This window comes from Notolabrus celidotus, chromosome 10 (genome assembly GCF_009762535.1).
Source record: "Notolabrus celidotus isolate fNotCel1 chromosome 10, fNotCel1.pri, whole genome shotgun sequence".
Classification (NCBI taxonomy): domain Eukaryota; kingdom Metazoa; phylum Chordata; class Actinopteri; order Labriformes; family Labridae; genus Notolabrus; species Notolabrus celidotus.
Window position 1 is genome coordinate 24,272,621 of NC_048281.1, and position 13,194 is coordinate 24,285,814.

The 13,194-nt window shown below is 43.1% G+C and overlaps 1 protein-coding gene across 1 annotated transcript; it reads left to right on the forward strand.

Moving 5' to 3' along the window:
* Nucleotides 1–1,665: 1,665 nt before the first annotated feature.
* Nucleotides 1,666–10,152, forward strand: nxpe3 (neurexophilin and PC-esterase domain family, member 3). The gene is given in 13 exon segments (XM_034694685.1): nucleotides 1,666–1,849; nucleotides 3,570–3,795; nucleotides 5,661–5,737; nucleotides 5,739–5,865; nucleotides 5,868–5,922; nucleotides 5,924–6,270; nucleotides 6,273–6,438; nucleotides 7,861–7,931; nucleotides 8,586–8,807; nucleotides 8,906–9,006; nucleotides 9,009–9,119; nucleotides 9,121–9,433; nucleotides 9,436–10,152. Coding segments are annotated over 12 exon segments (1,743 nt in total). The 5' UTR covers nucleotides 1,666–1,849; nucleotides 3,570–3,680; the 3' UTR covers nucleotides 9,474–10,152.
* Nucleotides 10,153–13,194: the final 3,042 nt, after the last annotated feature.

The following is a 13,194-nucleotide window of genomic DNA, read 5'->3' on the forward strand; positions in this document are numbered from 1 at the left end:
GTGCATGATGTGTGGTATGAGCTCAGGCAGCAGTGGACGGGCAGAGGTTTCTGTGTTATGGAGGGTTCAGTGAGTGGAGGTCTATTTGGAGTTGAATGATGAATGATGGGGGATGTTGACTGTGGTGTGTGCTTGTTTTCCGGAGGGCAGGGTTATTGGTGGCAGATGATGGGAATTTCAGGGCTATTGCTTGGTGTCGTTGTTTGATGGTCTGGATGCCTGATATGGAGTGGATGTAGTGGTTGCTGATGAAGGGTGGGAGTCTGTGAGCCAGTTTGGGTGCTTTGTTTTGTATTAACTGTAAATGGTGATGTAGGTGGTCTGAGAGGGTGATCCAAGCTGGGATGGAGTATTCAAACAGTGGACAGATGTATGCAAGGTAAACTTTTGTTATTGTGAGGCTGATGCACCATGCTTTGCACAGAGGGCTTTGAGGTGGTTCAGACGGGTGTGTGCTTTGTGTTCCAGGTTATTGATGTGTTTGGTCCAGGTCATGTTGTTTTGGAAGGTGATGCCGAGAAAAGTTGCCTGCTTGGTGATGTTTATTGTCTGGTTGTGAAGTGTGAGGTTGATGCTGTTGAACTGCAGGTGTTGGTTCCGGATGAAGATGACACCCACCGAAACCAGCACCTGCAGTTCAACAGCATCGGCGTGTGCAGTCATGATAGTGCCGGACTCATAACCAATCGGAGGACGTAGTAGGGGCCGCCCCATAACCAATCAGGACAGAGGATTGGAGATTAGCTATGATTGGTCCGTCATAACGGGAACAGGGGGAATAATAACATTGCTTGATACAAAGGCGTTGGAAAAAACAGAGATTTCGCAATACTCTCAAATTACTCCATTTACCGATGAGTACCGATGGGTATTATGTCCTTTTCTCCAAACCCAGCAGAAAAAAAGTAACGTTTTTTTACACCATTCCTACCAACAGCAGCTTTAACTAAGTAATGGATTTCATAGTGGTAGCAAATTTAAGTAAGTATACCTTTAAGAAAACGGCACACCTGTTTTCATCTCTAAGATCTGAACGACCTGATTAATGTTCATAGTACAGAAGGGTGGCTGTAGCCTACTGTATTGAAAGCACAACATTTATTTTTGTCATTTTAATCCTACTACTCATATATTGTAATTTTAATGACCGCTCTTTCGTTTCGAGAATGTCTTGCTTCCATATATACAGAAGAGGATTAGGGCCACTGAAAAAAAATACAATTAAGGTACATTTTTAAAAAAATTATTATTATTATAAGAAAAAAAGTCAGAATTATGATTTTAATCACAGAATTAATGTCAGAATTATGATTTATTTCTCAGAATTCTGACTTTAATCTCAGAATTCTGACTTTTTCTCAGAATACTGACTTTAATATCAGAATTAATCTCAGAATTCTGACTTTAATCTCAGAATTCTGATTTATTTCTCAGAATTCTTACTTTAATCACAGAATTATACCTTTTTCTCATCATAAAAATACTAATAATTAAAAAAAAAATTGGCCTTCATTTTTTTTGCAGTGGCCTTAATCCTCTTCCGTACATATACATTTGTGTGTCCTCAACCTATTTTATACAGTCTATGGTCCTCAACTTGTTCATAAATAACTGACCACCAGAGGTCGCAGTAAGGCTGTCCCCCCCTACAAACCCCCCTACAACCCGCCCCCACCCCGGTCTTATTTTGCCCCCATCATGATTATTCTGAGCTCTGTAGAGCCAGGCGGCTCGTCATATTAACATCACTGAATCCGCCGATATGTCTCTGTAGCCGCCGCTGTTTCCACCCCAGACCCGCTGCTCTCCTCCCGCAGCTCTCTTGGATGTTCCTCCGTCGTCGGAATGTGTAAGTAGGGGAGCAATTCTGCACTAAAACGCCTGAAACCCGGTTTGTTAGCTAACCGGGAGTGCATTATATTTGACCATATGTAAGAAATGCATGATTATTTCCTCCTATGCATTGAACATTAATGTCGTATTCTCATGTCATTCATGTCTGCGAATGCTGGATAGTTGTTGTTTTAATGATGACTGGCACCGGACCATTAAACTAACCTTATTCACGTGACTTCTCAAGATGGAAGGCTTGTCTGAGGTCTGAGTGTGTGAACGTATAGGACGTATACTTGTCACCAGAGCCATTTCTAAAAGTAGCTGTGTAGTGCATAGATGATGGATGTCTCATCTGTCGTTGTAGAAACGACTGAATCTGATTGAATGAAGCCTCGAGGTAAGACAGGAGGCAGAAAGACCTTCATTTGGTCAGTTTGTAGACAGAACATTGTTTGAGAACAATTATAATAAAATGGCTGCTTATTATGATACAGTGATGCATTTCTTTTTAAATAACTTATTGGTAATGTGATGCATGTATGTGTGTATGACTGGATGTGTTAATAAAACAAAAGACTAATAAGTGAATTAAAGCTGCTGTTGGTAGGAATGGTGTAAAAAAACGGTGCTTTTTTTTCTGCTGGGTTTGGAGAAAAGCTCATAATACCTATCGGTACTCATCGATAAGTGGAGTAATTTGAGACTATTACGAAATCTCTGCGTTTTCCAATGCCTTTGTATCAAGCAACGTCATTATTCCCCCGTTCCCGTTATGATGGGCCAATCATAGCTAATCTCCAGTCCTCTGTCCTGATTGGTTAAGGGGCGGCCCATACTACGTCCTCCGATTTGGTTATGAGTCCGGCACTATCATGACTGCACACGCGGATCTGTGTTGGGGGCTAAGGGGAAATCTGGTTGGGAGGAATAGTTTTGACATTTGAAGTCCCTCTCTCTGAACAGATGTTTACTGTGTGACGACCAACAGCAGCATTAAGTGTTTTTTTCCAAGAGATTTCGAGTTGATTTCTTCAGTGGTTTTTTAGATCAGGGGTTCCCAAAGTGGGGGTCCCGAGTTGTCTGTCAGGTTTTCTTTTTTTTCCAAGTAATCTAAAATTTGATATTTTACTTTACTTATTATTGCCAAAATATCAACATAAATATTAATTAAATTTCAAATAAAACCTTCCAAATGCAGTGATTTCCACTACAGAGTCATGTCTGTTTTTAATGCAGTACTGCCGAAGTGCCTGGAGATCACAGCCATTCAGTAATGGTTTTGGGCCTTGTCTTTGGACTACAATCTTTTTAATGATATTGTAATGTGTACTGCAGATGATGAAATCCCCATATTATTTGGCATTTTAAGCACAAGAACAATATTCTGACATTGTTGTACTATTCTTTTATTTATAGAACTTTTTCAGTGTTATCTTGTCCAAATCCCAACTTAAAAAAAATGTTACTAGCATCCAATTTCACATGAGCAAATATTTTTCATAAAATAATGTAGTTGGACAGTTTCAACATATAACATGTTGTCTTTGCTCAATTGTCAATTAAATCTAGGATTTAAACCAGCAAAATCTGTTCTTATCAACATTTTGCAGTGTCCCAATTTATTTATAAGGGAAATATTATTATTAATCCTTATTCACTTCTTTATTTTTGTTTTGTTTTGCTGTGTTTTTAAATAAAAATGTCTTTTTGTGTGACTTTTTCCCTTTGAATAGCAGCATTCATTCGGTAGCATCATGTGCTGAGGACAAAGTGATGCCATCATCCCTGTGGTGACCACACAGAGAGGAACAGGGTCTGATCATGGGAGACAGAAGGAGGTCACCATGTGCCGAAATCTCCCCAATTATGCCCTCATCTTCTTCTTCCTAGCCCTCTCTGGCCTCATCTTCCTGCTGCGCAACATCCTCACTGTGGAGGTAAGGAAAGATGTTGGTTGGTGTTTTTCTCTGTTACATTGAAATGTAAATTAATACATCAATCATAGACCTTATGTTTTACTGTTGGAGCTTTTGAAATTATACTATGGCTTGTGAGAACAGTAACAGTATGGAGCTTTTCTGTACTGAGTCTGCATAAAGCACAAAGAGCTTATATAGAGCTTTTCTGTACAGAGAGATTGTGTTTCTTAGTATTACACAACACTCATGGCTCGAGGTATCATGTTTTCTGTTTTGTGTCGGTCTGTTCTCCCGTTCTCATTAATGCCATATTCATAAGGAGCCTTGTGGGAATTTCTTTCTTCCTAACTGAAGAGCTCACATTCATATCAGGGCCAGATTTAAAGCATTATAAAAGGACAAAAAGTCAGAGGTCAAGTTTACTCTTTACATCACTAATGACGTGGGAAAACTCTGTTTTTTTGCCAGAGGAGATGATACAGGCTGTATTTCAGATTTGATCTGAGGCAGAGGTGATGACATTGATACAGCTTTTAGATCATCTGTGATGCCACGTTAAAGATGTACAGAATGTTGCAACACCTGTGTCTGAAATGTTTTCTACCAGCTACCAGCACAGCTTCTATTATCACTACTCTATCAATAAATATCACAATCATGTAAACACATGAAAGGAAATGTATTCTCATGTCACAAATCAAAAAGTTGTCTCAAGGGTCTCTACAGTCGGTCAACATTCCCAGACTTTCAACTCCGACTAGGTACAGCTCCAATTTATGGGAAAAATGGAGAAAACACAAGGAATGACAACAGAGCAGCACCCCATAACACATTCCAGGAAGTATAGAATAGAGCAGTATTAAGGTGCAACATCTAGGTTGAAAGGTTTCAGTTAGACAATAAACAACTTCAACCAAAACTGTAACATATTATAGAGACCTGGAATAGGAGAGACTACACAGATTCACAAGAGGAAGAGTAAAATCTTAACCCCGTAAGTTCAAAAGCATTAAATGAGAGTCAGAGACACAAGTTCCTCCGGAGTAAAAAAAAAAAAAAAAACAGAATCAAACATCTGTTATAGGTCAACAACAGACGAGGGAGGGACATTCCTGTTGCCTGTCAGATTGCCAAGCTTAGTGAAACGCCAGGAGAGAAGGAGAGAGATAGAGAGGAAGAGAGAGAGAGCCCAAAAGACTCACTTTAATATAAAGCACTAAAAACCCAAGAGCTGAACCCTGAAAACTGTCCCCTTAGTCAGCTGGTGAGGAAGCTTATCAGCCAGACTCCAGTCAGCACTGATCCAAAACACAACCAAATTAAACTCATCATGAAGCACTCCAAAGATCTGTATTTAGAACACTGGAGAAAACCAAACAAAGACCCAAGTAGAATTTGACCCTAAACCGTGATTATAAATTATCTGAATATCTGTACAGTGTCAGAGATACAAAACAAAGACGTATCCTGACCAAATACAGACTGAGTGACCACCAGCTAGCTGTAGAGACATGGAGACACAGACAGACATGGCTGCCCGGAGAGGAGCGCCTATGTGCTCACTGCTCTGCAGGGGACATAAAGACAGAGATGCAGAGAGAGAGAGAGACAGAGAGAGATGCATTCAGACACAGCTACTTTGTGCAGGCAAACCATAACGTCGTGATTTGAGGTTTAATTGGCTTCCAAAATAAGCCTGAGTCATTCTCAGTATTGGATGACTTTCACAGTCCTCTTATCATATATTTTTATCTGCCCACTCAGTCAGCTGTTCCACCAGTGAGTCTGGTTCTGCTTGAGGTCTCTACCTGTCCATGGAAGCATTTTTCTCACAACTGTTGCCAAATGTTGACAAGTGCTTCTCTCTTCCGTCTCTTCCCTAAACTCTGCTCCCTTTCTCTCCAGAACTGAACTGCCGCACTGCTTCAGCCCTCTACCAGCTCCAGAGCAGGATCCAGTCATCCTTTATCCCTACCAATCTCCCCCACATTTAATCACAACAGCACCTTCTGCGCCCAGCTGGGCCAGAAACCCTCCCCTGAAGATGAGCTGGAGGAGCGTTACCTGTTGGACTCTATTTCGTGGCCTGGCCCCCTGCCTCGCTCACACCACCCGCCCTGCGGTTGACCAGTGACCCCGTGCACAGCTTGTTTGCCATCTTCCATCTAAGGAGGGAGAGAATGGCATGTGGGTGAGCAGCTGGAGGTCCTCGTCCAAATGCACGACTACCAGGGTCGACCCAAGCACTACGGCGGGGATTTCATATTGGCCAGGCTTCACACCCCAGAGCTTGAAGCAGGTGTAGCAGGTCAGGTGCTGGACCACAAGAATGGATTCTACTCTGCTCTGTTCCCGCTCCTCTGGGTGGGGTCTGCACAAGTGGAGATAACCCTGGTGCATTCGAGCGAGGCTGTGGGTGTGCTGCGACGGTTGAGAGAAGAACGGCCCGACCGAGTGTATTTTAAGAGCCTGTTCCGCCTCGGTTTCCTGTCTGAAACTACTTTGTGCAACATGTGTCTCCCCCTGACCAGCAACCTCTGTGCAACTACACAGACCTTTACACGGGGGAGCCATGGTACTGCTACAAGCCGAAGATGCTCAGCTGTGACACCAGAATTAACCATGCCAAAGGAGGCTATCTGAAACACCTCATCACCAACAGGGAAGCGCTGCTCTTTCAGAGGTTTGTGCTAAACTGTAACAGGGTGTGGGAGGGTTTGTGCTATAGTGAAGCGAGTCATTGTTCTTCATTTCACCCAAAAGCAATCGATCAACTTGATTAACCCTCCTGTATGTTCGTTTCTTAGGGACAGCAATAATGTCCTGGGTCAACTTGACTCGGGGCATATTCATTGATCCAAAAACGTGTTTTTACTCTCATTTTTACTTCATTACTAACCATTTAACTCAATATTTAGTGCAATGGTGTTCTTTAATCCTCACAGATCATGGTTCAATGAGGATAACTCACTCGTTTTATTAAATTCACGTTTAAAACATTTTTAAATGTACATTGAAAAGCCCTAAATATAAATAAACAGTTTACATGACATAGCTTTTTGTTTATTTTATTTTCATTTTTCATTTTTTTTTTTATGTAGTGATGTTGATATATGAACCCGAGACACCTCTTCAGTCACATGCTGCTCAGATTTTTATGCTGTATTTAGCTGGTTTGGAAGGCATATATTACCTAAGATGGAAGGAACTTTTGAATGCCTCTAGCCTTCATTCACTGTGGCATTAGAAATGCAAAATAATACTTTAACACTTTTTTTAGATTATGAATTATAAAATGGGTCAATTTGACCCGCAACATAACAGGAGGGTTAAGAAGTATTGTCCATTTAGCCTGCTGCATGCTCTTCATCGGTGCCAAGACCTCCAAGAACTAAACAGGAAACAAATCGATAATAGCGCAGTTTGAAGTTTCCTTTGGCCACTGTAGCTTCTACAGTAAATATTCATGAGTTCAACCATTTCACATCAACAATTATGTCCAAAAACCAAAATATTTTCTCCTGTTTGAGTCGTTTCTAAGAACTACAGTTCCCATCTGCAGTAGGGAACCTTTTTTTAAAAATTACGAGCTCACGCCCTGTTTGGAGCTCTGTAGGCTGTTTACCGAAACAATGCTTAGAGCTAAATTATGACAATAGTCTGCCTGTTGTTACAAACATTAAAAAGTTAAACTTGCAGGTAATGATTGGAAATCTCTGTTGTTTAAATTACACAAATTACAGCTATCACTGATGGGGATACTGTTGGTTATTTGCAGGAAATAAAGATGTTGACTTGATAATGAGGATTCATCATCTGAGGACCAGATAGTGTCATAGCAATCAATTAGATAATAGTGGTATGTGAATGAGTCAGGGGCGCCGGTGGCCTAGCGGTCTGAGCGTATCCCATATACAAAGGCTTAGTCCTCCTCGCAGAGGTCGCTGGTTTGATATATATATGTTAGATCATACAGTAGATTGTATTGCATTCATTTGATTATTAGATCAAGATTATTATAAAAAAATAACTATTTTTTTGTTAAAACTGGAGTTCAACATGTGATTAAAAATGTGATTAATGGTGTTCATTTTTTTCATTTCAGTGGTGTAAACATCAAAGTTCCTATACACGCTTCAGGAGCTGACAGAATCAAGGTGCTGCCTCCCAGGGAAGGTACAGTACACCTGCTGTGACATTTATAGTTTGTGCATCATGCAGAACTGTAAGCTTGCTTTCATTATATACATACATATATAGATACAATAACTGATATTTATATAGCGCCTTTCAAGAAACCCGAGGTCGCTTCACAGGGTCAGGTAGGGGGCCTGGGGGGTAAGTGGGGATATCTAATGGGGAAAGGCCTTGAGGAAAATGTGCATTTTGATTGCTTTCTTAAAACTGTCCAGGGTGGGGCACTGCGGATGTTGAGATTGATTTGTTGTGAGGCAATGAGGGTGGAGTAATAGGAGGTTTTGGTCTTGGAGAGTGCCTCCTTGTAGGACCTCACATTGTCAGCAAAGGCCAGACTGTGAACAGTGAGGCCAGTTTGCTTGGAGAGCCGCTCCAGGCGACAACCTGTGGCCTTCATGGTACAAAGGTCGGAGGTGAACCATGGGGCGGGGCAGGAAAAGGACACAATCCAGCTCTTAAGGGGAGCCAGAGAGTCCAAGCTGAGGGATAAGGCAGCATTGTAACAGTCAACCTGGGCATCCAGCGAGGTGTCAGAGAGAACTGGGGCCATGGGGGTCATGAGCAGATCAGATAGGGTTGATGCACTCACTGACTTGGTGTTCCAATAATGTAACATTTGTTTCTTTCTATCAGACACAATGTTTGAAGAAAGCAGCAGTGCAAAGCCAGATCTCTTCAAGCCAGGAGCTTCTGGATATTACTACGAGGATTCATGGCGGCCATTAGGGGGCCTGCCGATGCGTCGGTTCAATGAATCATCTGCCATCACTCATTGTTTAAAGAACAAAGTCATCAACATGTACGGAGACTCGACTGTGAGGCAGTGGTTTGAGTACCTCATCACTTCAGTGCCAGGTCAGTGTTGGCTTTTGGCCTCAGCTTTACTTTAACACTCTACATTTTGCCTCATGTGTTCATCCCACTTTAACATCTGTTTATTCTCTCCTCTTTAGAATTAAGTGAATTCAACCTGCACAGTCCTAAGAATGTTGGGCCTTCTTGGCGGTTGACAGCAACCCACAATATTCTCTTGAAGTACCGATGCCACGGGCCCACCCAATCCGATTCTCCACCGTCATAGCCAGCGAGTTGCGGTACATTTCAAACGAGCTGGACGGCCTTGCCGGGGGTCCTGACACCGTTGTGGTCCTCAGCATTTGGGCCCATTTTCAGCACCTTTCCCGTGGAGGTGTACATACGGCGGCTCCGTCACATCAGACGGGCTGTGTTAAGACTTCTGGACAGAGCACCAGGCACAACGGTTGTGATCCGATCTGCTAACCTGCAGGCTCTGGATCAGGAGGTGAGCCTGTACAACAGCGACTGGTTCTCCCTGCAGCTGGACGAGGTGCTCAGGGCCATGTTCAAGGGACTGAACGTTATGCTGGTGGATGCTTGGCAGATGAGTGCAGCCCCACCACTCCCACACGCCCTCCACCCACCTCCTAGTATTGTTAAGAACATGATAGATGTGCTTTTGTCAATATTTGCCCTGAGAAGAAAAAAAGCCAAAAGACATAGAAGAGCAGTGATGTGAAGTGGACCCTAATGTTACAGAAATGTCCTCATTGAGCTAACCTTTTAGTTCCTCTGTTCACAATACCAGCACAGGTAAAGCTGTGTTAAAAATGGAAGTATGCTCTCAAGCTGCCAAACCCTTTAAATACCATCTGTACTGAGAGACGTGCCAAACTGTTATGGAGCAAGCAGCAAAGCACAAGACACAGGTGTCATTTTTAAAGAAAAGTGGGTTTTATTTTACCCAAAATTAGGCGAACCAATTCACAAGCCAAAATTATAAGAACTAGGCCTATAACGGAGGTCAATGTAACATAACTCAATTAACACAATAAAAAAGGTTGTGAACTAACAAACAGACCAAACTTTATTTAACCAGGCTGTCCCATTGAGATCAAAGTTTTCTTTTTCAAGGGAGACCGGCCAAGACAGTCAGCAGCAACAAAACTCAAAGTAACAGACATAGACACACAGAGAACCGAAGTACACTTAACAAGCACATTTGTTGCAGATAGAGCTGTCACTAGGAGGAAGTTGTAACAAGATACACTAAAACAACAATATTCTAAAGATTCAGCTTCAAGGCCTTTGATTTCTCAATATCTTCAAATTGCCGCGTTAGAAAAAATTCACCCCCTGTACAGTGTGTGAGATATCCAGACTACACTCGTCTTTTGTACAGGATGTAACATGTTTATTTCTGCTGTAAGATCAGCTTTTTCCCATTCATGTGTATGTGACTTCCGGTACTTCCGGAGCCAGCCTCAAGCGGATTCTCGATGAACTGCTGCTTTAAGCACTTCGGCATTGGAATCATATTTTTAGACCGGAGGTTGCCGCTTGGTTTCAAGCCATTCTGCAATAAATTCCAGGCTGAGGGTACAGAATACCTGATGTAGGCAACTGGATGCTGATCATTTGGTGGTCTCTAAATTAGCACAGCTCCTCGAAATGTTCATCAAAATCTGGACTGTATAAACAGGCTGCTTACTTAATGACTTCTGGAGGTCAGGCAGGCTGCCACAGCCTCCTCTGTCCACTGGATCTGGTTGTACTCTGGGATCAAGTCAGATCAGTTAGTAGGGCTGCCCTGGCAGAGAATTGGGGAATGAAGCGATGGTTGAAGCCTGCCATGCCCAAAAAGGATCTGAGCCACTTCCTTGTTTGTGGCAATGGACACGACATGCTGACCTGAGGATGTATCACTCCATTCCCAATGATGAAGGTCACTAGCAGGAAAAAAGTATTGTTCATTCACTTCTTCCTCCTCCCAGCACACTTCTTATGAGCACCACTTCTACTTTCTTTTCAGGCCACTGCACCAACTCTTTTTAAAATATTTATGTGCAGAACCTTGTTGGAGCGTGGCTGCCCTTGGGTTGATACCTGGTACGTAGTTGGCCCAAGTTTTCTTGGGACTTCAAACGTTCTCTGCCACTTTGCCAGCAACTTGTTGTCATTGCTGTGAGTAGCACAAGTAGATCTCTGTCTAGCCGACCTTGTCAGACCAGGTTTTCTGCTGATGCTGGTCCTCCGCCATGTGTGGACTGGGCAAGCTCACTCATTTTCTCCAGAGATCCCTCATCTGGACGACATAGGAAACAGCATTAATAGACCAACACTCCCCTGTCTCCCTCCCAGATCTCTCTCAGCAGTGCAAGGGCCCTCCGGACTTCATGCCCATACAAAAGTTCAAAAGGAGAGAAACTGTTGAGGCTGGGTACTTCCTGTATGCAAATAGGAGGTATGGCAGCCATTGATCCAGTCTGTTCCGGTGTTGTTCACCAAATTCTGGAGCATTTGTTTCAAAGTCTGGTTAGAGCCCTCTGTCAATCCATCAGTTTGAGGATGATATGGTGTAGCCTCAGGCTCCTGATACTGAGTAACTGGTACACCTGTTTCAGCAGAGTTGACAATGAAGTTATTTCCATGATCAGTTAATATTTAACAGGGGATAACTATTCTGGAGGGAAAACTGTACCAGACAGAATGCAAACCGATTTTGCTTTGATAGACTTAGTGGAAAAACCTCTGGGTACTTGGTAGCATAGTCCGTTTATAACCAGCATGTAACGATTTCCAGCCTTGCTTCTTTCTACAGGACCAACCAATATCCATTCCGAGCCGTTCAAATGGGGTGCCAATTATGGGTAGCGGCTGCAGGGGAGCTCTGGAGGGTATCTTAGCAGCTGTTATTTAGCACTGAGGGCAACTTTGCAGAATTGGGCAACATCCCTGTGAAGGCCAGGCCAGTAGAAGTGATGTTTGCTGCAGGCTGTAGTTTTGTGCTTACCTAGGTGGCCAGCCTAGGGAACAGAATGCCCCAAGCTGAGTATGGTGTTTCTAGCTGCTTGGGAACCAATAGCTGCAACAATGACCCCTGCTGATGGTAGAGAATGCCATTCCGCAGGATATACTCATCTCTGTCGGAGTCCTTCTCGGCTCCTTGCTGCTTTTCTTTTGCTTTCTGGAAAAAAAGACACAAGACATGGATCAGTTTTCTGCATCTCAGTGATATTGGGTGGGACTTGAAACTCCAAATGCAATTCTAGCTCAGTATCACACAGGGATGTTACCACTGTTTGTTGGAACTTCTCCAGCCTTCTCAGACTTGCTTTGAGTTTTGCGAGACTTCCCAGGTGTGGCTTCCAACTCTTCCTCGAAAAAGGACAGGGCACTGAGACTCTCAGAGGGTTTGTCACATGTTTTAGCCTGCAATCTAGTGACAGCAGCACTACAGCTCCGGCTCTGCTGCGGTTCCTAACAAATCAAAAGAACTGGGAGATCTCATCTAGCACAGTATCAAAGGGTAAGTTATCAGCAACTCCAATATTCAAGAGGTTTGTCCTGATACCTTTATTTACATATCAGCTGTTACATAACTCTTCTCATCTCCATGAACACAACAGATAGGAATGGTTTCCATGGTGCTGATAATGATGGGTGGTGCAAACGTTCTGTGCACTAGAGTCTGATCCCAGAGTCAAGCAGGGCCCTTGAAGTTGTTCCATAACTTCAATGTTTGTCATTTTAATAGACCGGTCATTCTTAACATCAGGTTCAGCATGAGGGTGTGGTACAAGCACATCTGGGTCATTTTAACTGAGTTTTTAGGGCACATGGATTTAGTGTGGCCTTCAAGTCCACAAGAAAACAAACTGGCCTTTTACTAGTGTGCTTGACGACCTGCCAGGTGGGCTGTTCTCTGTCATGGAGGCTTACCCAAACTGGTTGCCTCCTGCTGGCACTGTTGGACTGGTTTGTGGCTGCCCCTCGTTTCCATGTGTTGTAGCTCCATGGTTGCCCCTTTTTCCGGGCCACCACAAAGACATCAGCTAGTTTAGTAGCCTTATAATGCAGGAAACAGGGTATGCTCCCTGATCCAGACCCGAAGCACAAGGGACAGCATTCTCAAATATTGCTTCAAAATAATAATTCCACCAATTTCTTGAATAGTTTTAACTTAAGGCCAGATCCACTTGCCATAAAGCTCCTTGAGCCTTGCATACAATTCCTTTGGGCTTTCCTCCGGGTCCACCTCAAGGGAGCGAAACTTTCGTCTGTAGGTCTCAGGGTTAATGTCATATTTAGCAGAAATGGCAGACTTAACCAGGTCATAATCAAGAGAGTCATCAACATCCATGTCCACATATGCCCCTCTAGCCTCTAGGCCTGAGGATATTGTACATTTGGTGTTGGGGGCTCTACATTTAAAGGGTCAGAG